The 27,502-nt window shown below is 44.1% G+C and overlaps 1 protein-coding gene across 1 annotated transcript in view; it reads left to right on the top strand.

Annotated features, from left to right (window-relative positions):
* The window catches only part of LOC307248463 (leucine-rich repeat and fibronectin type III domain-containing protein 1-like protein), a gene marked incomplete at both ends in the record, with an annotated part of 47,930 nt that overhangs the window by 11,857 nt on the left and 8,571 nt on the right, over positions 1–27,502 (top strand). Inside the window, 3 exons of the mRNA XM_080024860.1 lie at positions 9,319–9,531; positions 10,203–10,370; positions 11,088–11,233. Coding sequence (XP_079880986.1) covers positions 9,319–9,531; positions 10,203–10,370; positions 11,088–11,233 — 527 coding nt within the window. The remainder of the gene's footprint in view (positions 1–9,318; positions 9,532–10,202; positions 10,371–11,087; positions 11,234–27,502) is intronic.

The following is a 27,502-nucleotide window of genomic DNA, read 5'->3' as shown; positions in this document are numbered from 1 at the left end:
ATTAATGAATTTCAAGGGTGTAGGTTATGATTAAACCTTGGTTTAGGACACTTTTTAAATGGGGGGTCTCGGGGTGCCTCCCCAGAAATGTTTGAGCATTCATCACTTCATTTCATGCATTCTGGTGAATTTGTTTGCATCAAGTTTATGTAGGCTAAAGTAATTGACAACATTTCGGTTCCCAGTGACAAAAATAGAATAGAATACAATGCAGTAATATCATGCATTCTGTATTGCTTTCAAATATTTATTCTCCTCTATTGTTAAAAAAAAATGGTTTAGATTGTAAAAACAGAAGTGATTATTCACGTCTATCATTGAGAATGTAGTGGCTGGTGGTATGTTACTTGCCCGCAATCTTCAAATATTCAAAAATAATAAAGTGCAAAATAAGGTTTTAATCCTCATGTACTTCCTTTAAGCTACTAGTGACTAAGTGTGCAGTGGACAGAGGGAGGAAGAGATAGCTTTATTTTATAATTTAGCTTTTTGATTTGTGAGCGTGATCCTCGCTGACTTTTCGACTGACTCGCGCTGTCTGCTCCGTGAGGCTCGAGCCCTTCAGCTGAGCGAACAGCTGTCCAACACGGAGAAGAAAAACGAAACTGAAACTTAACTATCCTGTCCTGCCTGGGCTGACTTAAGGTGGAGCAACCAAATATAAATTAATAAATATTGTACTAAACTGTAACACCAAGTAATGAGTTGTGGAATTTGGATCAGTAGCCTACAGTAGTGCACAATCTTCGCTCATGTGAACGTTATTGTAGTTTTTCCGAAACATTCACGAGTTCCTAACGTTATTATTAACCGATCTAGTCATTGTCACCACACAGCAGCATAATAACTTTATAGGAAAACTACAACTCCATTAGCCCTGCTCTTTTCTCATTATTGTCATTTCTTCATAGATAGACAGTTGATCAGTAATAGCCTACCTGGAGAGTGTACTCTCGTTAGTCTAGAGAGGTTTGGATCCGTCTCTCGCGCGCCTTCCTTTTATTCAAAATCAGTGCCGTTGGGAGCGGTTAGGAGTCTCGGGAGTGGTTTGCGGGGGATCGGGTGGGGCAATATTACCTGGCTGCATTCACTTGCAGTCGGACATTTGAAACTTGCGCTCGTAAATGTCTCTTAACAGCCAGAAATGAATGTTTAATTTGGCGCTGCCTACTGGGGTGGCAAGGGTTTTTTTAGGGTGGCAGTTGCCACCCCATGCCACCCCGGTAGATCCGCCCCTGGCTGAACTATATCACAACATAAATAACAAGAAAATGGTGTTTGTCTGTGGAGACTTTAACATTGATTTATTAAACCCACAAGAACACAATTCAACAGCAGAATTTATTGATTCAATGTATAGCAACAGCTTATATCCTACAATCACACGTCCAACCAGAATTACAACACACAGTGCTACACTAATTGACAACATATTCACAAATGTCTGGGATAGGAAAGTTCACAGTGGTTTAGTAATAAATGACACAAGCGATCACCTGCCAGTCTTCGCAACTATACAGAGCTGTACGAGGATAAAAAAAGACACCACAACGGTCAAAATAACCAGACATAAAACACAAAATGCTATTAATTCCCTTAAAGAAGACCTACTGAGACAAGACTGGAACAAGGTATATGTTAAAGGTGCAAATGAAGCCTATGAATCATTTCTGGAAATTGTAGCAGAACTGTATGAAAAAAATTGTCCTCTAGTAAAGAAAATAGTGAAACCAAAATATGCTGAGAAACCATGGATAACTAAAGGAATATCAAAAGCATGTAAGAAGAAAAATTCATTATATAAAGAATTTTTAAAGAAAAGAACAACAGAAGCTGAACAAAAATATAAGACATATAAGAATAAACTAACAAAAATTATGAGACACAGCAAAATGGATCACTATAGCAAGTTACTGGAGGACAACAAAAACAATATTAAAAATACATGGAATGTATTAAATGCCATTATCAAAAAACGAAATGGAAAGGCAGAATATCCAAACTCTTTCATGTCTCTAAATAACAAAACAATCACTGACATTCGACACTGTTGATCATGAGCTGTTAATACAAAACCTACAAAGATATGGCATTAGAGGCATTGCACTTGCATGGTTATCCAGCTACCTACAAAACAGGAATCAATATGTCGAAATTCAAAATCATAAATCACAATTGCAACAGGTTACATGTGGGGTGCCCCAGGGCTCAGTGTTAGGGCCATTATTATTCATTCTGTACATCAATAATATATGTGAAGTATCAAAAACTGTCAACACTGTTCTTTTTGCTGATGACACAAATTTACTCTGCTGTGGAGACAACTTGGAACAGCTTCTGGATACTATGGAAAAGGAATTGAACAGGATGAAGATCTGGTTTGATGAAAATAAACTTACATTGAATCTAAGTAAAACTAAATTTATAATTTTTGGGAATAGACCAACCAACACAGAAAAGAAACTCATGATAAATGGCATAGAACTAGAAAGAGTATCTGAAATAAAGTTTCTGGGAGTATTAATTGACAACAAATTAAGTTGGAAACATCACATAAATTATATTAAAGCTAAAATATCTAAATCAATAGCAATACTGAATGAAACCAAATACCAACTGAATAAAACCTCCCTGTATACATTGTACTGCTCCTTCATACTTCCTTACATGACCTACTGTGTGGAGATATGGGGAAACACATACAAAACAAATATACATCCGATCTTCCTCCTTCAAAAAAGAGCTATACGAATTATACATAAAACCGCTTACAGAGAACCAACAAATCCATTATTTGTTGAACTAAAAACACTTACATTTCTAGATTTGATTGACTATAAAACTATTCCAATAATGTTTAAAGCAAATAATCACCAATTGCCTCATGGCATCCAGGAGTTGTTCCAACTGAGAGAGAGCAAATACAAGTTAAGAGGAACCTGTATATTCAACAAACCATCTATAAGAACCAGAGGTGGGCAGAGTAGCCAAAAAATGTACTCAAGTAAAAGTAAGTTTCTTTAAGATTATAATTACTCAAGTAGAAGTAAAAGTACTCATAAAAATTATTACTCGAGTAAGAGTAAAAAAGTATGCAGTGAAAAGACTACTCAAGTACTCAAGAGTACAAGTAGGCCTACTGAATTACTCCGGATTTATTTTTGAAATATACAGAGCAACACAAACGGTACAGAATAGACACGAACATAATATAAAACAGCAATGTTCAAATAAAGATATGTTAAATAACATAATTTTAAATAAAACAATAAATAAGGTATTTAAAAATCAAATGAATAACCCTTGAACTCAAACAATAATAAATTAATTATCTGCCAAATTAAATACATCACCCTTCAAATAAAATGATAATAAATTAGGCTTGTCCAAAATTATATTAATTAAAACCAATACACTTATAACACTGTTGCAATTGTTTTGCACATACACATTTTAAAACAAATGCCTACAATATGTCACTGGCCCTGAGAAAATTATCTAGGTTGGGTTTAGCCCCAAAATTATAAAACACACAAAATTAAACTTCGTTACACATCAAAACCTGCTGGCACACTCACTTAACGTATGAAACTAAGTGGCTGAACAAAGAGACCACTCTCAGACTCTCACACAGCCAGACTGGGGCATGCGAAGTGAGTAGGCTACAGGGAGAACAGGACATGTGTCAAAGAAGAACAGTTTCTCTGTAATTGCGAGTGTGTGGGAGTCTGTGTCACTGTGATTGTTATTTTGTAAGTTAGTGATTGAGAGCTTGCGAGTGTTTGAGTTTGTATTTGAGGCCAGGGGTGTGGCTATTGCTCCTCGGAATCAGCGGTTTCTTCCATTTTCTCGACTCACCCAGATAGTCGGTAAAATATGCGTTTAACCTACATGGCACGGCCACGGACACAACATCGGTGCAGAACCGCAGCCTTTAAAAAAGTCTGCGGACATTGTTGAGCCCATGGTTGAGCCCTATGACAACATGACAACACTTGTCATGTGACTGAAGTGGCTGCATTTGATTGGCAAGCTTTTGTAATGTGGTTTTTATTGGTTGAAATAGTCACGTGATAGAGATGTTGGCTGAAGACGTCCCCGGGGAGAGAAATCATGAGAGAAATAGCTCTCGCATGTAATAAATAAAATATATAAAAAAATAAGGTAACGACCGTCACGTAGCCAAATGGAACGGCGTAAAAGTACCGTTCTTTCTTCAAATATTTACTCAAGTAAAAGTAAAAGTATGTTGCAATAAAACTACTCCTAAAATTACAATTTATTCAAAAAGTTACTCAAGTATTTGTAACGGAGTAAATGTAGCGCGTTACGACCCACCTCTGATAAGAACCAATACAAAACTACACTGTATTACGACAAAGGCTGTAAGTCTGTGGAACAACTGCAATGATGAGCTAAAAAAATGTACAACAATATCAAAACTAAAAAAACTCTTCAGAAATCAAACATTGAATTGTTATGACCTGGAGCAGTGAATTTCTGTTTTGCTGTTTTCAATTTGATGGTTTTCGTTCATCTGTTCCATTATTTTATTTTGTTATTGTTTTGTCGAAAAGTTTTGATTTGTTTAACCCACGAGCCAAACATCATAGACACTGACTGATTCAAACTGATTTTTTTTTGTTTTTGTAAACAATTATAAAAAATAAGAGGGGGTAGGACCAGAAAAGTTTTTCTTAACTTCTTCCTATCCCTTTTGAACATGAACTATGTTATTTGAGTAATGTATTTGTTGCTTAGGATCCTGAGGATCCCATTTGTTTGTTTTTAATTTATTTATTTCCTTTTTTACTGCTCAATCGTTTTATTTTTGTTTGTATAATTTTTTTTAACCATGTTCAATAAAGACTTAAAAAAACAAAACAAAAAAAACACTGGGACTTGGAGGGATAAGGGCTGAATTAAGTGGTGTCTCAAGATGTCTCCCTGGACACACACACACACACACACACACACACACACAGGCACACACTCACACACACACACAGGCACACACACACACACGCACACACGCACACACGCACACACGCACACTGGTGCTAGAAGGTATAATGGATGAATTAAGTGGTGTATGTCTCGAGATGTCTCCCTCAAGAGGCATTTTCAAGTTTTATTAGACAGTACAGAGTTGAAATGGGGAGACAGAGAGAGAGAGAGGGGATGACCTGCAGTAAAGGTCCACGGGTCGGATTTGAACCCACGACACACTGCAACGAAGGCTGTAGCCAATATGGTACGCACTCTATCCACTACGCCACCGGAGTGCCCAAGAATGCTTTACACTCTTAAAGCTGGGGTATATGATTTGGGGAGAAAATAGCAGTTGGGATAGAGATTCGAATCCAAATACCTCAACCGCTCCACTTGTTCTCTTTGGTCCCTCCCCTATGGTCCCTCCCTGACACGCTCTACACCAACAAAGTCGGTGCCAAAGTGAATTGACAGTCCCAACAGCCAATAAGAACAGAGAATCGGAGCCTCGCTCTCATTGGTCAAAGTGTACAGCTCATGTTAACTTTGACCAATCAGAAATCACATACTCCAGCTTTAAGGGGCCGACAGTGATAAGTGGATCTACACAGGGATTAATTGTCAGTATCTTAGAGAGGAGGAAGTTTAGACCCTTTGCCCCAAAATGGCAGCCACTCTGTCTATAGCTTCACTATAGACCCCTTACCAGTCTACGTCACACAGCGTCACTCCCCGCTCTACTGCGCATGTCCGTTGCAGAAAGAGACAAGAGCGACACGAGCCACAATCATGTCTTGTTGTGCTGTTGGAAGCACAAACCGTTTATTTTTAGTTTGAATGGTGATAAAGCTAGTAAATGCCCAAATGCACCGCTGTATAATTACATAAATGAGTTGTGAAATGTTTACAATAAGGACAGTGACCGGAGACAAAGCTATAGCAATGGAAAGCAATGGAGGCTTATTTACAATGACCCACGTTATACATCTCCGTCCTCTTCCCTTGTGTTTGACTCTATGGTTTGACTAGGCAGTAGGGGTTTGCACGTGTACACGTGTAGCCGGTAAGTAGGCTAAATCATACCATTTAGGAAAAATCAATAAACGAAAACTGAGTGGGGTCGACATGTGCTAGCCTACTGTAGGCTACTAAAGCAGATAACACAACACATTATTGTGTTTGGTTATAATAATATTTATTCATTTAACTATTTAACTGCTCCACCATAAGTTTCACTTTCCTTTTCATCTCCGTCTCAAACAGCTGGTCTGATAAGCTGGTCGGCTCATGAGCCCAACGGCCCCGAAAGCAGGAGTCAGTCTAAAAACAGATGATCACGGCTAGTTATGATCACTTTTAAATCAAAAAGCTAAATTATGAAATAAAGGCATCTCTGCCTCTCTCTGTCTATCTGTCTGCCGGTCTTTACTGTCACTCTCCAACAGCAGTCCGGCCACTGAAGTCGTCGGGGCCATTTCTTCTCATCATTTATCTACTCAACTGCCGGCAACGCGTATGGGTCATTAAGACATATCTCGTTCAATAGTGTTAATGTTTCCGCATAACCAATGTTATCACTCGCTGATAAACTGTTTTTAGTAAGCTGACAACATCGCTATTTAGCACCATGGACCTATAAAGAAACACCGCAACTGCAATATAACCAAACGGGTAACCATGGCAACCAGCCAAACAATTTTTCTTTCTGCAACTATGCAGCGCGCGCATCCGCCGTGTTGATAAACAGGTAAGGGGTCTATAAGAGGATTAACCTTGTACAGGGGTCAATCCAGTGAGGTCCGTGTCACCAAATAGCTGTCCGAATTAACATACACACACACACACATACACACACAAATTGCTGTTCGAATTAACACACACACACACACAAACCACACACAAATCGCTGTCCTTATTAACACACAAACAGACACACACACACACACACACACACACACACACACACTGAGACACACACACATCGCTGTCCTTATTCACACACACACACAAACAGACACACACACACATCTCTGTCCTTATTAACACACACACACACAAACAGACACACACACACACACACACACATCGCTGTCCATATTAATACACAGAGAAAGTTAATAGCCACTTTCGCTCTTCAAGGACACGTGAGGTCAGACATTAGCCATCACCCACCAAGGGAATTCCCCACTTTAAAATCAATTGAAACAGGTTGTTACACACACACACACTCACTCACTCACTCACTCACTCACTCACTGTCTTGTCCAACAGAAAGCTTGTAAATCGTATCAGTTATATCTTCTTGAACTTTCTGGCATAGGTCGACATTTTTAAGTATATATCTGCACAACACTAAATATTTATAGTGTTCGTTTTGTGTCTACTGTATTTGTGGCCAACTAAAGAAGTATGATTTTGGTTTTTCTGTCTGTTTGTTCTTTGCAATATCTCCAGAACGCTTTGAGGGCTTTTCTTCAAACTTTGCACTACTGTCCACTCTGACTCAAATATTAACTGAGTAGATGTTGGAGGTCAAAGGTCAAAGGTTACTGTGACCTTCCATATTGTGAGGTCTCAGTGACCTTGTCACGGCATCCTTTTCTATGATGCCTCCGGGGCATTAACTGTGGTGGTTTGATGTACGCACTCAAACATAGTTTTCTTCCATCAAAAAGATATTTTATTTTCGAACAAAAAGGCTTCCAAAAATGAGTACAAAAGGTTTCAAAATAACAAATAAATATAAACTAAACGAAAAGTTTAAATTGCTGGTAAATAAACATATAACTATGAGTGGTCAAAATGATATGCAACCACAGTTCCTACTCCACGTTGTGACTTGGCTGGACTGCCAGGCTACCATTCTCCTGTGAATTTGCAGGTGGCACAAACCACGCCACCCTGCCACCTAATCATTCAATTACCATTACAAATAAACATTGTCAACAATTAACAGTAATTTAACTTAAGGATGGCTGTAACAGACCTTGTACCATATTGTATCTTCTTAGGAGCTTTACCTTCTTTAAAGCATCGACTACCAACACTGGACTTTCACTGTTCGGCAATCATATGTCTCACAAAGGAAAATAACTGATTTTTTTGGAAAATGTGTATTTTTTCACTCCAATACCCATTTTCACAGTCCTACTTTCTTCACACACACACACACACACACACACACACACACACACACACACACACACATACACACACACACACACACACACACACACACACACACACACACACACACACACACACGCACACACACACACACACACACACACACACACAGGGGAGCAGCCCAGTTCAATCACAGCCTTTTACTCTGCACGTCACAGGAGCAATTGAGGGGTTAGAATGTAATACAAGTTCCAAAGGCACTAGTGCTTTTTCTTTCAAGCTACGACGGGTCAGCAATCATCTCAGCTAGTAGTAAGTGTGTGTGTGTGTGTGTGTGTGTGTGTGTGTGTGTGTGTGTGTGTGTGTGTGTGTGTGTGTGTGTGTGTGTGTGTGTGTGTGTGTGTGTGTGTGTGTGTGCATGTGGGTGTCTTGCAGTAATACTCTACCAGGGTATTGGCCTGGCTTTATACTGACTTATGTGCCAGTGAATGGGGTTTTTAAATATTGCCCAGACTTGAAAAAGTTTTGGGATCTCTTCATCTTCATGTGCAAACAATGGAAGTGCTGCTGTTAGTCTGCTGTTGGAAGAATACAGCAATGGAAGCCAGTCAGAGCGTGAATGCAGAGAATTAAGATAGTTTACTTTGTTGTTTATACAATGTTTGTACTCTACCGTTGTTTATTTACACTACTGCGTACATTATTTGCAATTAAGAATTTAAATTTATATGGAATAAATAAGTATGTAACTGTAAAAGGGTGCTTTATGCCACATATAGCATCACAAATAAAATCCAATGTAATAATAAGAAGTAGATCTCATACTATGATATGCTCACAATGTAAGCACTGGAAATAACAAAAGTATATTTATAGATATTGACATCAGAATATGCGTCAAAATAAATCCTATTTTCAATTTTCATTTTTTTTCTAATTATTATTATTTATTTGTCGTATTCCCTTCTAGGACTTTAATTTGACTGGCAGCTCACTAACAACAATATTATTTTGTCCCTTTCCAGGAGGAGTTTGTGTGTGAGCCTCCTATGATCATGCATCACCCGTCTAAGATGTTTGTGATTGTGTCTGTCTGTCTGTCTGTCTGTCTGTCTGTCTGTCTGTCTGTCTGTCTGTCTGTCTGTCTGTCTGTCTGTGTTTATTATAACTTGTATATTTCTCTGTCCTAACCCTTTCCAGGAGGAGCTTGTGTGTCAGCCTCCCATGATCACCCATCACACCTCTAAGATGTTTGTGATGGAGGGTCAGGAGGTTTCGATTTGCTGCCGGTCCATAGGAGACCCGGAGCCCTCCATGTACTGGGTCAGTCCGGACGGGAAGCTCATAGGCAACACCTCCAGAACCGTCTGCTACGAGAACGGGTCCCTGGACATACTCAAGGCCTCCGTCAAGGTACAGAGAACGGATGGACGGACGGACGGACGGACGGATGGACAGACAGACAGACAGACAGACAAGAAGGCAGACAAGCAGGCAGACAGACAAACAGACAAGAAGGCAGACAAGCAGGCAGACAGACAGACAAGCAGGCAGACAGACAGACAGACAGACAGACAGACAGACAGACAGACAGACAGACAGACAGACAGACAAGCAGGCAGACAGACAGACAGACAGACAGACAGACAGACAGACAGACAGACAGACAGACAGACAGACAGACAGACAGACAGACAAGCAGGCAGACAGACAGACACACACACAAGGTTGGATTTTCATAACCTGGCCGGAAATACTTCTGGAACATCAGATAGGTTCGATACAGTTATTGTTATATGATGTCATTAAAACTTAAATTGCTTTTAAACATATCCGTTTACAAAGTCTAGGCTGTTTATGAACATGTAACCACCTAGACGCTTATAGAGCAACTTGCAGGTTCAAAAATAATCTAAATCTATACATAATCTACTCAAGACATGCCCCTTCAGAAGGATTGCTGTATTTTCGTTCAAAGCGCACACATCAGCCTACTACTTGCTCTGTGTGTTTTGTTCAGTTTATTAGTTTGTTTTGATAAGATATATAAGTCTTATTCGACTTGTGTGTTGTTTTTTTTCTAGGATTCTGGAAAGTTCACGTGCATAGCGTCTAATGTGGCCGGAGAAGCCACAGCTCCGGTCGAGCTAGTGGTCATCCCTTCCCCTCACTTCGACCCCAAACTGGAGCCTGACCCTGGGCCTTCGGACATCCCCACTTCGGACATAAAGTCCAACGTTAGCGGAGGCCAGGTTAAACACGTCTGTTTACATTTTACATTTATTTAGTTTTGAATTTAGGTCTCTGCTCTCCTTGTGTTCCTCTTATACACTTAATTATTATTATTATTATTATTATTATTATTATTATTATTATTATTATTATTATTATTATTATTATTAGTATTATTATTATCATCACTATTATTATCACTATTCTTCTTCTTCTTCTTCTTCTTCTTCTTCTTCTTCTTCTTCTTCTTCTTCTTCTTCTTCTTCTTCTTCTTCTTATTATTATTATTATTATTATTGTTGTTGTTTTTTTATTATCTAAGTCTCAGCTTCCCACTTGTGTTTCTCTTATACTTATACGCTTTCTTTATTGCACTGTTGGAGGAGCCCAAGACTAAAGGATTTCATTGCCAGCGACTGCTCTGTAATTGTTGTGCAGCTTTTAGTTTTTATGTCTACCAAAAATCTGGAACAAACTCCCAGAGAACTTGAGGTCTGCTGCAACTCTCAGTTCTTTTAAATCGAGTTTGAAGACTTTTTTGTTTCCATTTCAACCTGCAATTTGTATTTTATTTGCTTCTTTTCATTCGCTTTTAAATGTTTTATAATGTGTTTTATGTATTCTAATCATGCCCCTGTAAAGCACTTTGAATGGCCTTGTGTCTGAATTGTGCTATATAAATAAACTTGCCTTGCATATGACAATAAAACCATCTTGAATCTCTTGAATCTTGGCAGGCGCGTTACGATCAGCACAGGGTTAGCGTGTCGGAGCTAACCGCTAGCAGCGCTACGATCCGGTGGCCGCCGCAGAATCACATTCCTGGGGTCCGCATGTACCAGATCCAATACAACAGCTCCACGGACGATATACTCATCTACAGGTAAGGCTGGTGTGTGTGGGTGTGTGTGTGTGTGTGTGTGTGTGTGTGTGTGTGTGTGTGTGTGTGTGTGTGTGTGTGTGTGTCTCTCATCTACAGGTAGGAATGAAGGGTGTGTGTGTGGGGGGGGGGGGGAGGGTGTGTGTGTGTGTGTGTGTGTGCACTTCCTCTCTTCAGTGCATTTGCTCTGAATATCAACTGTGGGGGAGGGGGGTTGTGTGTGTGTGGGGGGGCGGTGTGTGTGTGTGTGTGTGTGTGTTGTGTGTGTGTGTGTTTTCTCTGCAGTGCTTTTTCTCTGAACATCAACTGAGCGATACTAGCATATGTTCACTACCAGGCGGAAGGTGTGAACAAGAGTGCCTCCATTGTTCCAGTGTGTGTGTGTGTGTGTGTGTGTGTGTGTGTGTGTGTGTGTGTTTCTGTGTGTTTTTCCTCTCTGCATTGCCTTTGCTGTTCTGAATATCATCCGAGCGATACTGCCATGAATACCTGTCAAAAGTTTTAGGATGCATCCATTTTTCCAGTGTGCGTATGTGTGTGTGTGTGTGTGTGTGTGTGTGTGTGCGCGTGCGTGTGCGTGTACGTGTTTTGTTTGGTAATATGACTGGCAGTTGAGTGTGTTTGTGTTATGCCCCGGTCTAGGGGAACCCAGAGGCATAACACAAATGCTACAATCCCACTCCCCGATCCCCAAACCACCACACAACAACGTTTCTAAAGTAAGATAAATGGTAATGTATTTTGAACTGAGCAAAAATGAAACAGATACCGCAATCTTCAGGGTGAGTTAACGCCAAAACAACCTAACTGGAAACAAAAACACGGGCAAACCCTAACCTAAACATTAACAAAATCAAGAGACAAACTCTGCAAAATAAACGGCAACTCACCCCTACCGGACACAACTGAACAATAATTAACACATGACACAAATCATAAAGGTGGTTCGGGAACCGCGAGTGCTGCTGCTGCCAACTAAGCCTCTCGCTGCGTGAATCTGGCGGAGCCTTATACTGCCCGGAGGTTGATAGTGGGCCAATCATCACCTTCTGCCACTTAGGAGGCAATCACCCGCACCTGCAGCTGTGAAGAAAAGCTCACTCACACACAAGAGGTCTCACTCCCACAAACAGCAAAGGGAAAACAGCAAAGCACACAACATACAATAGCCTATACGGCCCAGGGTCGTAACACCCCCCTTCCTAAAAATCAGACATTTCCCCCAAAAATGTCCGATTACTAAATGACACAGAGAAGGCGCTGTGCGCGGCCCTCGGACCAGCGGAGCAGGACTAACCTGATTTGGTTTGCCACTAACCGGACAGACATGGCGCGAGCGACAAAATTTGGTCACGTCGTATTTTAATCCTGGCCAAAAGAAGTACCGCAGGATAAGGTGGTACGTCTTTTTAATACCTAGACGACCAGCAAAGCTGTCATGTGCCAACCTGAATACTTGAGGGCGAAATTTTTGAGGCACGACAACTTGTTGAACCGAATTCCAACCTAGATCACCAGCTGAGGGGGAATACCACTTACGCATTAACACACCGTTGTTAATGCGGTACACACAGGGATTCCCAACCCTGGGGTTGGCGGCAGTGGAGAGGCACGTAACCAGAGTCTGATCGGCCTGCTGCGCTTGGATAAACTTAGTTCTGTCGACTTCAAAAGAGAGCTTAGCGTTAGAGGGTAACAGGTTAACCGGCACACATTTTCCAGGTTTGACACAGGACATTTCATTTACCACAGAATCATTCTCAGAACACAGACAAGAGTCAGATAAATCAACACCATCAGACTTACGCGTCTGTGCGCGTGTCACCGCACAGGCAGGGAACACAGAGGACATGTTGGCAGCAGCAGGAACAGCAACACTAGGCTCAGCGATGGGGTGTTCAAACACCTTGGGGGTTGCAAAAACTTTTCCCCCCGCAAGATCATTTCCGAGAATCAAAGCCACACCGCGCACAGGGAAATTAGCGCGTATCCCAATTTTCACCGGACCCGAGACGAGCGGAGAACGCAAAAACACAGTGTGCAACGGTACTCGAAGTATACTCATTTTTACGCCCCACACCGGGACATCCGAACCACAGGATGATTTATCTGAGAACGGTAACACATTATCTAACAGGAGCGACTGTGTAGCTCCCGTATCGCGCAGTATAGTGATTGGCACCTGATCTTCCTCCCTTCCTGTCAGCGAGACTAAACCTTTCAGGATGAAAGGCCGGTAAATGTCCGCCACGCAATCGTTTTGATTCCCGTTTACGCCGACATGTGCCAGAGAAGGGACTGACTGAACCAAACCCACACTTTCGGGGTTGCGCGCGCTCTGCTCTTTCCGACCGAGAACAGGACAGTGAGCAATAACATGACCCGTCTCACGGCAGTAATAGCATTCTGGCCTGCCAGGAGACATCAGATTAGCGGGAGATCTTGGAGGTGACGCACTAGAATTTTTCACAGAATTTGACGACGCCGGTTGCTCACGGCGCACAGTGGAAAAAGTAACTCGGTGCGTCAAAACAAACTCATCGGCGAGCACGGCCGCTTTTGACATGGACTCTACTTTCTGCTCATTTAAATAGACAACAATGTTTTCTGGGAGGCACGTTTTGAGCTCCTCCACCAGGAGTAATTCGCGGAGCTGAGCAAAATTTGCAACTTTACATGCGGCCAACCATTTATCAAAGAGAATCGTTTTCTCACGGGCGAACTCCACATGAGTTTGCTTGGCAGCTTTCTCACATCCTCTAAACTTCTGTCGGTATGCTTCAGGGACCAATTCGTAAGCTCTTAATACAGTGGTCTTAACAATATCATAATTCAGACTTTCTTCTATGGACAGACTATTGCAAACCTCCTGTGCTTTTCCTATCAATTTACACTGTAGCAACAGGCACCACACTTCAATCGGCCACCCCAATGTTGCTGCGATGCGTTCAAAAGCTTTAAAATACGAATCAACATCATCCTCCCTGAATTGTGGGACTAAGCGAATTTGCCTGCTAACATCGAACCGCTCAGGTGGAGCAGCATAAGGGAGCGTACTCACGGGGGTGGACGTGCCGGGAGACCTCTCAACCTCCATAGCCCGTATGCGTAAACGCATGAGCTCGCACTCCTTTGACTTGAGCTCGCACTCCTTTGTCTTTGTCTGCAGCTCCACCTCTCTTAGGCGGAGCGCCAGCTTGAGATCCTCCGTCTCATGCCCAGCCTGTATCACCGGTATATGATCTGTGCTATACCCCGGGGTGGTAGCAGAGACCTCGGCCCCCAACACCGCCCCGTTGCTGAACGCTAGTGAGGCAATGGCAGCACCAGCTCCCATCTCCCCGACTAACACATCAGGTGCACCATACGTTTTAGGCTCTTTATCACCACCCCCTACCACAAGCTGCTCCACCAAAAGCTGTTTAAGCTCATCTTTTTTAGCCTTTCTTGGAATAGCTACGTCATGGAAACTGGCAATCAAAACTAGCTCTGCTTTTGTGCATCGTTCCAATTTATCCACCGTAGGCTCCAGCGCAAATCTGTCCATATCAAACGACATCTTGTGAGAAACTGCCAACCAAAAACAGGCGACGGATTACTGCTCTGCAAGCACATCAAAAAATGTACTTTGCAAAGACCGGACGAGCCCCCAATTTATGTTATGCCCCGGTCTAGGGGAACCCAGAGGCATAACACAAATGCTACAATCCCACTCCCCGATCCCCAAACCACCACACAACAACGTTTCTAAAGTAAGATAAATGGTAATTTATTTTGAACTGAGCAAAAATGAAACAGATACCGCAATCTTCAGGGTGAGTTAACGCCAAAACAACCTAACTGGAAACAAAAACACGGGCAAACCCTAACCTAAACATTAACAAAATCAAGAGACAAACTCTGCAAAATAAACGGCAACTCACCCCTACCGGACACAACTGAACAATAATTAACACATGACACAAATCATAAAGGTGGTTCGGGAACCGCGAGTGCTGCTGCTGCCAACTAAGCCTCTCGCTGCGTGAATCTGGCGGAGCCTTATACTGCCCGGAGGTTGATAGTGGGCCAATCATCACCTTCTGCCACTTAGGAGGCAATCACCCGCACCTGCAGCTGTGAAGAAAAGCTCACTCACACACAAGAGGTCTCACTCCCACAAACAGCAAAGGGAAAACAGCAAAGCACACAACATACAATAGCCTATACGGCCCAGGGTCGTAACAGTTTGTGTGTTATGTTCATGTACTTTTCTGTAGCGGGTAAAGAAAAGAAAAAAAAGGAGGAAGTGAGATTGTGTGTGTGTGTGTGTGTGTGATTTATGTTCCTGTCAGCCTATCTTTGCTTCTATCACATTTCTTCCCCATGTGGGTCGTTGCCTACAAGGTCTCTCTGAGCATAGGAGGATGTTTCAGGGATGTTTATAAAGTTATTGAGCAGCCTGAAAAATACAGCGATACTGGCTTCAGGCTACATATGCTATACAGGTGAAACTCGAAAAATTTGAATATCGTGCAAAAGTTCATTTATTTCAGTAATTCAACTTGAAAAGGTGAAAATACTATATTATATAAACTCATTACACGCAAAGTGAGAGATATTTCAAGCCTTTATTTGTTAGAATGTTGATGATTATGGCTTACAGCTTATGAAAACCCCAAATTCAAAATCTTTAAAAAAGGGATTTTAAATACAGAAATGTCGGCCCTCTATAAAGTACAATCATGCATATACTCAGTACTTGGTTTGGGCCCCTTTTTGCATGAATTCTTGCCTCAATTCCAATTCATTTTCCATGATATTCTAATAATATGAGTTTCACCTGTACAAGATCAGTTCAAATTCTCAACATTGATTTTTTTTTTAGAAAAACCTTGGAATCATGCTATTATCAGGAGTAAAGGAGTCATTTAGACCTTAATACATTGGCTTTGTGACATACAATTCCATCCTAAAACAAAATGTCAGCATTTTTTCCTCTGATGATCATAAATTACATATCGAGAAACATCAAACAAGACCATCAGTGTAAAGAATGCTATTTCTATATAGTTTTTCGTAATGCCTTTGTCGTGGGTATACGCTCATCCAGGAACAACAGCTGGCGTGGTAAAAAGGAGCAGCTGTAATGTAGAAAAGATGAGAGTACTTTAGTTAGCGAGTGGGTTCTACATTGTGTTATTTTAGCAGTAATGTCAAAGTGAATGTAGCAGTGCAGTGCAAACAGACAAACAGCAAGAATTAAGTGTTTGTATTTTGTGTGTGTATTTATGAGAATCGGCTGAATACAAATTCAACAAATTATCCCTTAAAGGTGCAGTGTGTAATATGACATCATCAAGAAAGTTCTACAAAGTTCTAGAATGCAACGCTCCCTGGGTAACCCCAACCCTTTAGAATAATAACAGAAGCTACAGTGGCCTTCAAGGACAAGAACAATTCTAAATTTTAAACAATGCACCTGATGACATTCCAACTATGACACTTTCAAGATGGCGGCACTAGGCCTTGGTCCAAAATATGCAGAAATATGGACATATATGAGACCCTTTCTGTTACGGTTGGGTCTGGAGGACACAGGCGCAGAGACAGTGTGAGTAAAAGAAGATTTATTTTAGGAGAAAACCAGCAGGGTGTTAGGACCGGGATCCGGGGAGGGAAACTGGCTGGCATGGGGGTCCAGGGAGAGAGCAACGGGGCAAGTCCAGGGGGCTGAGTGGAAGCAGGCTAGAGCGGGCAGGCAGGAGGGGTCCGAGGAGTAGTGCTGGAGAGCTAGGGCTGGAGGTGGTGGCTGGAGTCAGGCCGGGAGAATGTGTGAAAAACAGAAGCTACAATCTGGCAGTGTCTGGAAGGTAGACCCGGGTATAAGTAGCGCAGTTGATGAAGATTGAAGGCAGCTGCGAATGTTGTTAATTGACTCCAGCACACCAGGCTCCACCCCTGCAATTAGCTCAGCACACAAACACAGGTGAAAAGGGAAAACACATATAAGGCCAAGGAGCCCAAAAGGAGCCGGTTGTCCCGGTGGAACTCCTTAATAAGGTAGGGATCGAGGATGAGCTGGCGAGAAATCCAGCTCCTCTCCTCAGGACCAGGGCCGCCTTAATGCACGGGCTTACCTGGGCTGAAGCCCCAGGGCCTACAAGGATCAGGGGCCTCTAAAAAAAAAAAAAAAAAAAAAAATTTTTTTTTTTTTTTTTTTTACTGTCTCAATATAGGCCCCTGATCTAAGAAGGCCCCGCACATTGTCATTTAAATAAATTATTGACTGGCTCATGATAGGCCACTGATCTTAGGGGGGCGTAGAGAGATCAGGGGCCCATCATGAACCAGTAAAGAAAAAGGAAAAAAAATCACATTATTTTTGGCCTACGAAGATCAAGGGGCCTATCATTCACCAGTACATTTTTGTTATTTTTGTTTAAATAACATTGTTCGGGGCAACGCAGATCAAGGGCCTATATTGAGATGAGCCATTAAAAACAAAACGAAGAATTCAAAGACAGAAGTAGCTTTGGGATAAGGGATTATAAAAAAAAAATTGGAATGCTGACTGACTGGATTTTTTAAACCTGTATATTTTTGTTTCTGCTTTTTGGTATTTCTGTGTCTCCAAATGATTCCAGAAAATAGCTCACATAGGACACAGTTGATTTAGCCTTAGTTTTCTTCTCAAAGTGCACCAGATTGATGCATTTTACTTTAAAATGTTCACATTTTTCTTCCGGGGGGGCATGCCCCCGGACCCCCCTAGAAGGTCCTGGGTCCCCACCGCTGTCTCTTCAATAACTTGGAAAAACACTGTAACCAACCATGTGTGTTTGGTTATTAAAAGTCACTAGACCAGGAGGGGTTTAAGTACATGTTACCTTAAGTGATTTTGTATTTCATCAATAGAGATATTGTGGTGTAGACTAACATGGCTTTAACGCATCTGTATTGTAAGACCGCCGCCCGGGGGGGCCTACAAAACCTCTCAGCCCCAGGGCCTAATGGCAGGTAAAAGCAGCCCTGCTCAGGACCATAACCCTCCCAGTCCACCAAGTACTGAAAGCCCCGACCACGGCGGCGAATATCCAGGATCCGCCGGACTGTGTAGGCGGGGTGATCATCAATCATGCGGGGAGGTGGAGGGGGTGTAGCTGGAGGACACAGAGGGCTGGTGGAGACAGGCTTAAGCTGGGAAACGTGGAATGTGGGGTGAATCTTCATAGATAATGGCAGTTTTAATTTGACAGCGGATGGGTTGATAACAGTTTCGATTTCAAAAGGACCAATGTAACGTGGGGACAGCTTCTTAGACTCAGTGTTGAGTGGGATGTTTTTTGAAGAGAGCCAAACCTTCTGACCTGGTGTGAACTGTGGTGCTGGAACCCGGTGTCTGTCTGCCATGCGCCGATTGCGCTCGGTGGAATGGAGCAGGGCAGCGCGAGCGTCCCTCCAGACCTTACGACAGCGTCGAAGGTGGGCCCGGACAGATGGCACCGCGATGTCGCCCTCCTGTGCTGGGAACAGAGGGGGTTGATATCCAAGGGAACATTCGAATGGGGACATACCAGTAGCTGCACTTGTCAGGGAGTTGTGGGCGTATTCAACCCATGGCAGGTGAGTGCTCCAGGAAGACTGGTTCCGAGTAGTAACACAGCGCAGCGCAGCTTCGAGGTCCTGATTGGCCCGCTCCGTCTGCCCGTTCGTCTGGGGGTGGTAGCCTGAGGAGAGACTGACAGAGGATCCTAACTCACGACAGAAAGCCCTCCATACCTGGGACACGAATTGTGGACCCCGATCGGAGACCACGTCAGCAGGGATCCCGTGGAGGCGGACCACATGCTGAACCAGGAGATCAGCAGTCTCAGACGCTGTAGGAAGCTTGGGCAGAGGCACAAAATGGACAGCCTTGGAAAATCTATCAACAATGGTGAGTATGGTAGAATTACCTTCGGACAGCGGGAGACCAGTGACGAAGTCGAGACCAATGTGACTCCAGGGGCGCCCAGGCACCGGGAGGGGACGGAGCAAACCTGAGGAGGGTTGATGCGAGGACTTACTGCGTGCGCAGACAGTGCAGGCGAGCACAAAGGCACGGGTGTCAGCCTCGATGGTGGGCCACCAGAAGTGTCGCTTGGCCAGGGACAGGCTGCGGTTAACACCCGGGTGGCAGGAGAAACGGGAATTATGCACCCACTGGAGGACCTTGGAGCGGACAGCACTTGGCACGAACAGCCGACCCTGCGGCCCGGTTCCCGGATCCGGTTCCTCCCTCAGCGCCTCTCGGATCCGTGCTTCAATCTGCCACCTGACTGCCCCCACCACACAGCCAGGGGAGATGATGGTATCGGGACTGGAGAGACCGTGGTCAACGGCAAACTGTCGGGACAAGGCATCCGGCTTCCCATTCTTGGACCCTGGTCGAAAGGTGAGCTGGAAGTTAAATCGACCAAAGAACAATGCCCAGCGGGCTTGGCGGGAGTTAAGGCGCTTGGCGGACTGGATATAGGACAGGTTCTTGTGATCAGTCCAAACAATAAAAGGGATCTCCACCCCCTCCAACCAGTGCCTCCACTCCTCAAGCGCTAGCTTAACCGCTAGCAGTTCCCTGTTGCCGACGTCGTAGTTGTGCTCTGCGGGAGACAGGCGTCTGGAGAAGAAGGCACAGGGATGAAGCTTCTGGTCCTCCGGGGAGCGTTGAGAGAGGACCGCCCCTACCCCGGAGTCCGAAGCGTCGACCTCGACCACGAACTGTAGAGCCGGGTTGGGATGAATGAGAATGGGGGCTGAAGTGAACCGCCTCTTCAGTTCCACGAACGCCGCCTCAGCCTCAGGGTTCCAAGAAAAGGGGATAGCTGGGGAGGTAAGTCCAGTGAGGGGAGCCGCTACTCGACTGTAATCCCTGACAAACCGTCGGTAGAAGTTGGCAAAGCCCAAAAAGCGCTGGAGCTGCTTCCGGGTCACGGGTTGAGGCCACTGTGCCACCGCCTGTACCTTCTCGGGGTCGGCCCTCACCTGCCCTCGCTCTATGATGTACCCCAGGAAGTCCACGGAGTCCACATGGAACTTGCACTTCTCTGCCTTGACATACAGCTTGTTTTCCAGGAGTCGCTGTAACACCTGCTTCACGTGTTGGACATGTTCCTCCTGTGAGCGAGAGAAAATCAGTATGTCGTCCAAGTACACAAACACAGTGCGATTTAAGAGGCCACGGAGCACATCATTAACCAAAGCTTGGAAGACAGCGGGGGCATTAGTGAGACCAAAAGGCATTACCAAATATTCAAAATGTCCGAGGGGGGTCTTAAATGCAGTCTTCCATTCGTCACCCTTCCGAATGCGGACAAGGTGATAAGCATTGCGGAGATCAAGCTTGCTGAAAACTGTGGCACCGTGGAGGGATTCAAAAGCAGAGTTAATTAAAGGCAGAGGATATTTGTTCTTGATAGTGATATTGTTAAGACCCCTATAGTCTATGCAGGGACGCAGGGAACGATCCTTCTTGGCCACAAAGAAAAACCCAGCCCCGACAGGAGATGACGAAGGTCGGATAATACCTGAAGCAAGGGACTCCTTGATGTATGTCTCCATTGTCTCTCGTTCAGGCCGGGACAGGTTATACAGACGACTGGATGGCAAAGGAGCACCTGGAAGAAGATCAATAGCACAGTCATAGGGCCGGTGAGGGGGCATAGAGAGAGCACGTTGCTTACTAAATACCTCTCCCATACTGTGATATGCGGCAGGGACTTCAGACAGGTCAGGGGGCTCAAGCTTTAAAGGCACAGTGCCTCCCTCTGCTGGGGAAAGGGCGGACCGCAGGCAAGACGAGAGGCAATAATCACTCCAACTTAGTACACGACTAGTCGCCCAGTTGATGTGGGGATTGTGTAACCTTAACCAAGGCTGACCCAAAACTAAGGGAGTGTGAGGGGAAGAGATAATGTGAAACTGTATTACCTCATGGTGGTTGCCTGACAGGACAAGGCGAAGAGGCTCTGTGCGATGGGTAACCCGTGCCAGCAGCTTCCCATTAAGTCCCTGGGCATTGAGGGGAGTAGCGAGCGGTCGAGTGGCAATACCTGCTCTGGCAACGAAGTCTGCATCCAGAAAGCTCTCGTCAGCTCCAGAGTCCACCAGAGCGAACAGTGAATGGGTTTGTTGGTTCCAGGAGAGCGTATCCCGCAGTTGCATGCGAGATTGGGGGAAAGGTTCCGATGTGATCTTGCTCACCAGTATTCCCACCGTTACTGGGGAGCACTCCCTTTTGGCCGCTGGGGACAGGAGCTCAGGAAGTGACCGGGTTGAGCGCAGTAGATGCAGAGCCCTTCATTTATCCTCCGAAAACGCTCAGCATTGGAAAGTTTGGCTCGGCCCAGCTGCATGGGCTCCTCTGCCGAGGAGGAGGGAAGGACAAAGGAATCAGGGGACTGACTGGAGCTACGACCTGGGGAGTGTCTTATAGGAACTGAGGGAGAACGGGAGGAGAACGGGTCATGAGACCGCCCGGCTCTTTCCCTACGACGCTCTCTAAGGCGATTATCAAGTCTGATAGCTAGGGCCACTAACTCGTCCAAGCTAGCTGATTCGTCCCGAACTGCTAACTCATCCTTAACTGGATCGGCTAGTCCGTTGAGAAATGCCCCCTGCAGAGCCTCATCATTCCACCCCGTCTCTGCCGCTAGCGCTCTGAAGTCTACAGAATACTCAGCTACGCTGTGGGTACCCTGTCGAAGTGTGAGGAGTCGCTTGGTGGCATCCCTGCCGCGCACCGGGTGATCGAACACCTTCTTCATCTCAGCCAAAAATAAAGCAAAAGAAAAACAAACAGCTGACTGATACTGCTGATGCCCAGGTTAATGCTTTACCCGTGAGTAAACTGATTATATAGGAGATCTTGGCTCTGTCTGTGACATAGGTAGATGGCTGTTGCTCAAACGCTAAGGTGCACTGAATCAGAAAAGGCCTACATGCCCCAAAGTCACCTGAATAGCGCTGCAGCGCCGGGACACGGGGTTCACGGGCTTGGGGAAGCGGCGGAGCCGAGGCAGGACCCTGTTGAAGACGACCGGGGTCGGCAGGAGATGGGGGAGTGAGGTGTGCCGAGACAACGTTGAGTTGCTGCCCCATAGCAGTAACACAGGTGGAGAGCCCACTTAACGTGGAGAAGACATCTCGGAGAGTCTGCTCGTGTTTCCCTACGAGCACTCCCTGCGCTGCCAATGCCTGGTGGAGGGAGTCCGTCTCTGCTGTGTCCATGTTTAGGGCCAGATTGTACTGTTACGGTTGGGTCTGGAGGACACAGGCGCAGAGACAGTGTGAGTAAAAGAAGATTTATTTTAGGAGAAAACCAGCAGGGTGTTAGGACCGGGATCCGGGGAGGGAAACTGGCTGGCATGGGGGTCCAGGGAGAGAGCAACGGGGCAAGTCCAGGGGGCTGAGTGGAAGCAGGCTAGAGCGGGCAGGCAGGAGGGGTCCGAGGAGTAGTGCTGGAGAGCTAGGGCTGGAGCTGGTGGCTGGAGTCAGGCCGGGAGAATGTGTGAAAAACAGAAGCTACAATCTGGCAGTGTCTGGAAGGTAGGCCCGGGTATAAGTAGCGCAGTTGATGAAGATTGAAGGCAGCTGCGAATGTTGTTAATTGACTCCAGCACACCAGGCTCCACCCCTGCAATTAGCTCAGCACACAAACACAGGTGAAAAGGGAAAACACATATAAGGCCAAGGAGCCCAAAACGGGATCATGACACTTTCTAAGGGAAAAAAAAAATTCAAAAACATTTTTTCAGCTTTTATGCACTAAATTAAATGTACTTATGGATATTATAATTACTTTCTACAAAATCTGCTAGGAAATAAAACCCAAAATTCTACACACTGCAGGTTTAATGTAGAGAAGTGTGCTTATATGATATTTAAGCCTAAACATATTATTCTATCTGATCATATCCAGCCATTTTTTTATGGCGAACAATGCACTCGCTAATGTTTCCAATGTTAAGTTCTTAGGGGTTATTATTGACAATAAGCTCAATTGGAAAAAACACATACCACAGGTGTCCAATAAATTAGCAAGAACCATTGGGGTTATACGACGAGTAAGACCCGTGCTGTCAAGAAAAATGTGTATGGATTTATATTACTGCCTTATTTATCCCTTTATATCCTATGGCAATATAGTATGGGCAAGCACATACAACACCAGTGTAGATTCGATTTGTGTGTTACAGAAAAAATGTGTTAGAACTGTAACCAACTCCAGTTGGGACGCTCATAGTGCTCCGTTATTTCAAAGTCTGAAGTTGTTAAGCATATATGATGTGAATACTCTTCAGATCGGCACTTTTGTTTTCCAGTTTTTCAATAATTTACTTCCCTCTTCTTTCAACAGTTTTTGTATAACCAGGTCACAGATCCATAGTCATCAGACCAGATCTGTAGATCTCCTTCACCGACAGTTTTACAGAACAAATCTTGGACAGTTTTCAATTAGGGATAGAGGTCCAGTCATTTGGAACAGCTTTCCTGTTACTCTACGTAAACACTCATCTTTAGTTACTTTCACAAAACATCTTAAAATGTACCTAATTTTAAAAGCTTACGATAATGTGTTAAACTGAATGTATGTTATGTTGTCTTTTTGCTTGTTAGCTACATCTTTACATTGCTTTTTTACTAGTACTTAGATGTATTTTCATTTTTGTAACATGACTTTCTAGTTGTTTTATCTCTTTAATTTAAATTTTGGGTAACACTTTATAATAACTATCCGTTGTAACTCGTTAATAGATCATTAGTAAACTCTCACAAATAAAGGCAGACATCAGCCTACCTGAAAGTGAAAGTGTGCCGGCTGACAGAGGACAACACCGGTGCTTCGCTGTACTATATGGAATTCCACACGGACACTGCCGTCAACTTTGGGTTCATATTATCCTCAGGAGCAGCGCACAGCTGGGTGAGTTTCACTATGCTAACCGGCGCTACCTTGGCTAAAGTACAACCAACAGCTAAACAGATGCAAAATACACATATTTGCAGAATGTATTGGAAGCCCAATGTCCTCACTCCACACGCCCACCTCGTCTTGCAGACCACCACCACCGGGCAATCTCAACGCTGATTGGCTGTGGAGGCGCGGCACCCGGCGGCGCTGCACAAGCCTTCGATTCACGCTCCTTCGATGACACAATTTCTATGCGCCGCTAATGGCCGCGCTCCCGATTCACGCGCCTCTCATGAGGCGCGGCTACGCGCCGCGCAAGCCCCCGCCGCTGGACGCCGATTATTGGGTGGACGCGCGGCCACGCGCTAGTACATTGCCTTTGTATGTAATCTCGCCGCGCGGCCAGTGCGGTGTGTTCCCAGCTTAAAGGTCCACGGGTCGGATTTGAACCCGCGACCACTGCAACGAAGGCCGTATGGTACGCGCTCTTTGAGATTTAAACGAAAAACAATTAATTATTTTAGTGGAAATTGTGTCACACACAGACGTGCAGAAATACTGTCAAAATAAAAGCATATATTAAAGATGGCGTTATGCCTCCGTGTTTTGGCTTTTCATTGATACGGTTTGATGTTTCACCAATAAATCGATAATTTGATGTATTTTTTTAAGATAATTTTTTGGTATTTTCAAGCTTCACTTGATAGTACAGAGTTGAAATGGGGAGACAGAGGGCCTATCCGAAAAGTCCAATCTCCTAACCTATAAGCCTCCTTTCCTATGCCTTAACCCCTACACGTCATCGGGGTTAAGGAGAGATGAAAGGTGCTTCCTATCGAACATAGGAAAGGACAGCGCTGTTTCAAATGAATTCGACTCCACTTTTCCTAGCCGACGTCATTGCGCGACGGCGAGTATTGCTGACGTGAGTCACTAGCGTGAAACTACACTATAGCCTATTCTCCGAAAATTTACCACAACAAGCGCTCGTTTGATCCATGCGTTCTTTTCATATTGATTTTAATCAGGTTGTCGCCAACAGAGTGAGAATCACTCCCATATATCCCAATTCACATGTGGAATAAAAAGAGGCTACACTTGTGTTGATGTTGAAATGAACTGCCCCCAGTAACTTCATTAAATGTGAAGTTTGTATTTTATTTTCTTATGGTGTAAATTATGTGCTACGAAAATAACTATTATGATGTTGGTCTTTTATGAGTTCTTTATTATCTTTAGCCTGTGTGTGTGTGGGGGGGGGGGGGGTATTTTGTTTTAGCCGAGTTAAATCTTCCTCTCTTCTCCTCTCCTCTCTTCTGTTTTACCTCTCGTTCGTATTCGTGTAGAGTCGGTAAACTCCGGCGGTGGCCTGTTGCTTTAAATCTTGCCGCCGTAAAGGATTATGGGATACTACTATCTCATTTCCTTTAGCATAGGTTGGTCAGGAGTAACCTATGCTAAAGGAGGGTTAAAGGATGAATCAAGGCTCCTTTCCTATGCCTTTCCTAAGCATTTGGAGAATTCGGATCACCTATCCGCCGAGTACTTCCGGTTCATCTCGATAGGAAAGGAAATTTCCTATGCAAAAAAAAGTTTTCGGATAGGCCCAGAGAGAGGGGGGATGACCTGCTCTGCCACCTCTGAATGAATTGATCTTGCAACCTCTGTTCAACAGTTCTTTTCAGCCAGTTAATGTTGTTGTACTTTTGAGTTATCCAGATGTAAGTTTACTTTCTTTACTTTCTAACAGTCTCCCCCAATATCCAATTATTCTTTTTTTAACTGTAACACAGAGTGGGTACCGCCCAAGTTCCCCATATACCATATTACTGCAGGTTGTCATTTTTACTTTTAAGATGTACTTTAGAAATTTGAGATGTAGTTTTTCTAACGGATGTAGTTTCTCAAACCCCCACACTTCACATGCATACAACATAACTGGAGTAACCAACTTGTCAAAAAGGTCCAGAGTGACATCTACAGAAAGCTGAAGCTTTCTGCATTTATTGAGTAAAGCAAACATTGCGCGCAATGCTTGCTTATGCAGTTCCTCAATCGCAATTTTAAATGAGCCATTGTAACTCATGATGACACCAAGATATCTAAAACCATGTACTGTCTCTAGATTTTGACCGTTGCACACAAACTGTAGTGTACTAGTACACTCAACAAAAATATAAACGCAACACTTTTGTTTTTGCTCCCATTTTTCATGAGATGGACTTAAAGATCTAAAATTCATTCCAGATACACAATTGTACCATTTCTCTCAAACATTGTTCACAAATCTGTCTAAATGTGTGATAGTGAGCACTTCTGCTTTGCTGAGATAATCCATCCCACCTCACAGGTGTGCCACATCAAGATGCTGATCTGACATCATGATTAGTGCACAGGTGTGCCTTAGACTGTCCACAATAAAAGGCCACTCTGAAATGTGCATTGTTTTGCTTTATTGGGGGTCTGGGGACTCAGAACCAGTCAGTATCTGGTGTGACCACCATTTGCCTCATGCAGTGCAACACATCTTCTTCGCATAGAGTTTATCAGATTGTCAATTGTGGCCTGTGGAATGTTGGTCCACTCCTCTTCAATGGCTGTGCGAAGTTGCTGGAGACGGCTTATGGTGGAGAATTGAACATTCAATGCACGAGCAACAGATCTGGTTGACATTCCTGCTGTCAGCATGCCAATTGCACGCTCCCTCAATGCTTGTGGCATCTGTGGCATTTTGCTGTGAGACAAAACTGCACATTTCAGAGTGGCCTTTTATTGTGGACAGTCTAAGGCACACCTGTGCACTAATCATGATGTCAGATCACCATCTTGATGTGGCACACCTGTGAGGTGGGATGGATTATCTCAGCAAAGCAGAAGTGCTCACTATCTTCAGACAGGATGAGATCTGGATTCAAAGTGTTTGGGTCCAGAACCAGAGGAGTGTAGGAGACCATGTCCTTCATCTTGTTCCAGATGTTGAAGGTCAGGTTGCCCAGGTGTTTGGCCTTGTCTATCAGAGCTCCTGAGAGCAGCTTTGGATCATCTAGTAGTGCCCCCTGCTGGACTCTGTCCACTGCAGCCTTGTAGTTGAGCAGGAATGAGACATATTCAGCTTTCAGCTGCTCCTCTGTGACTCTGACTGTGTCTGAAAGAGCTGCTATCTCTCTGCTCAGAGCCTCCATCTTCTCCTTCATCATCTGACTCTTCTGCTCCTCTTCCTCCCTCAGTGCAGCCAATCCTGGCCTCCTCTTCCTCTTCTAGAAACTGGTGAAGCTTCTTAAACTGATCTTTAATCTGTGTCTCTGTGCGTCGGGCCTGGACATTAATGTGTTCTGCGATTT

This window comes from Ammodytes marinus, assembly GCF_949987685.1.
Source record: "Ammodytes marinus genome assembly, chromosome: 3".
NCBI lineage: Eukaryota > Metazoa > Chordata > Actinopteri > Uranoscopiformes > Ammodytidae > Ammodytes > Ammodytes marinus.
This window is presented reverse-complemented; position numbering and strand designations above follow the sequence as displayed.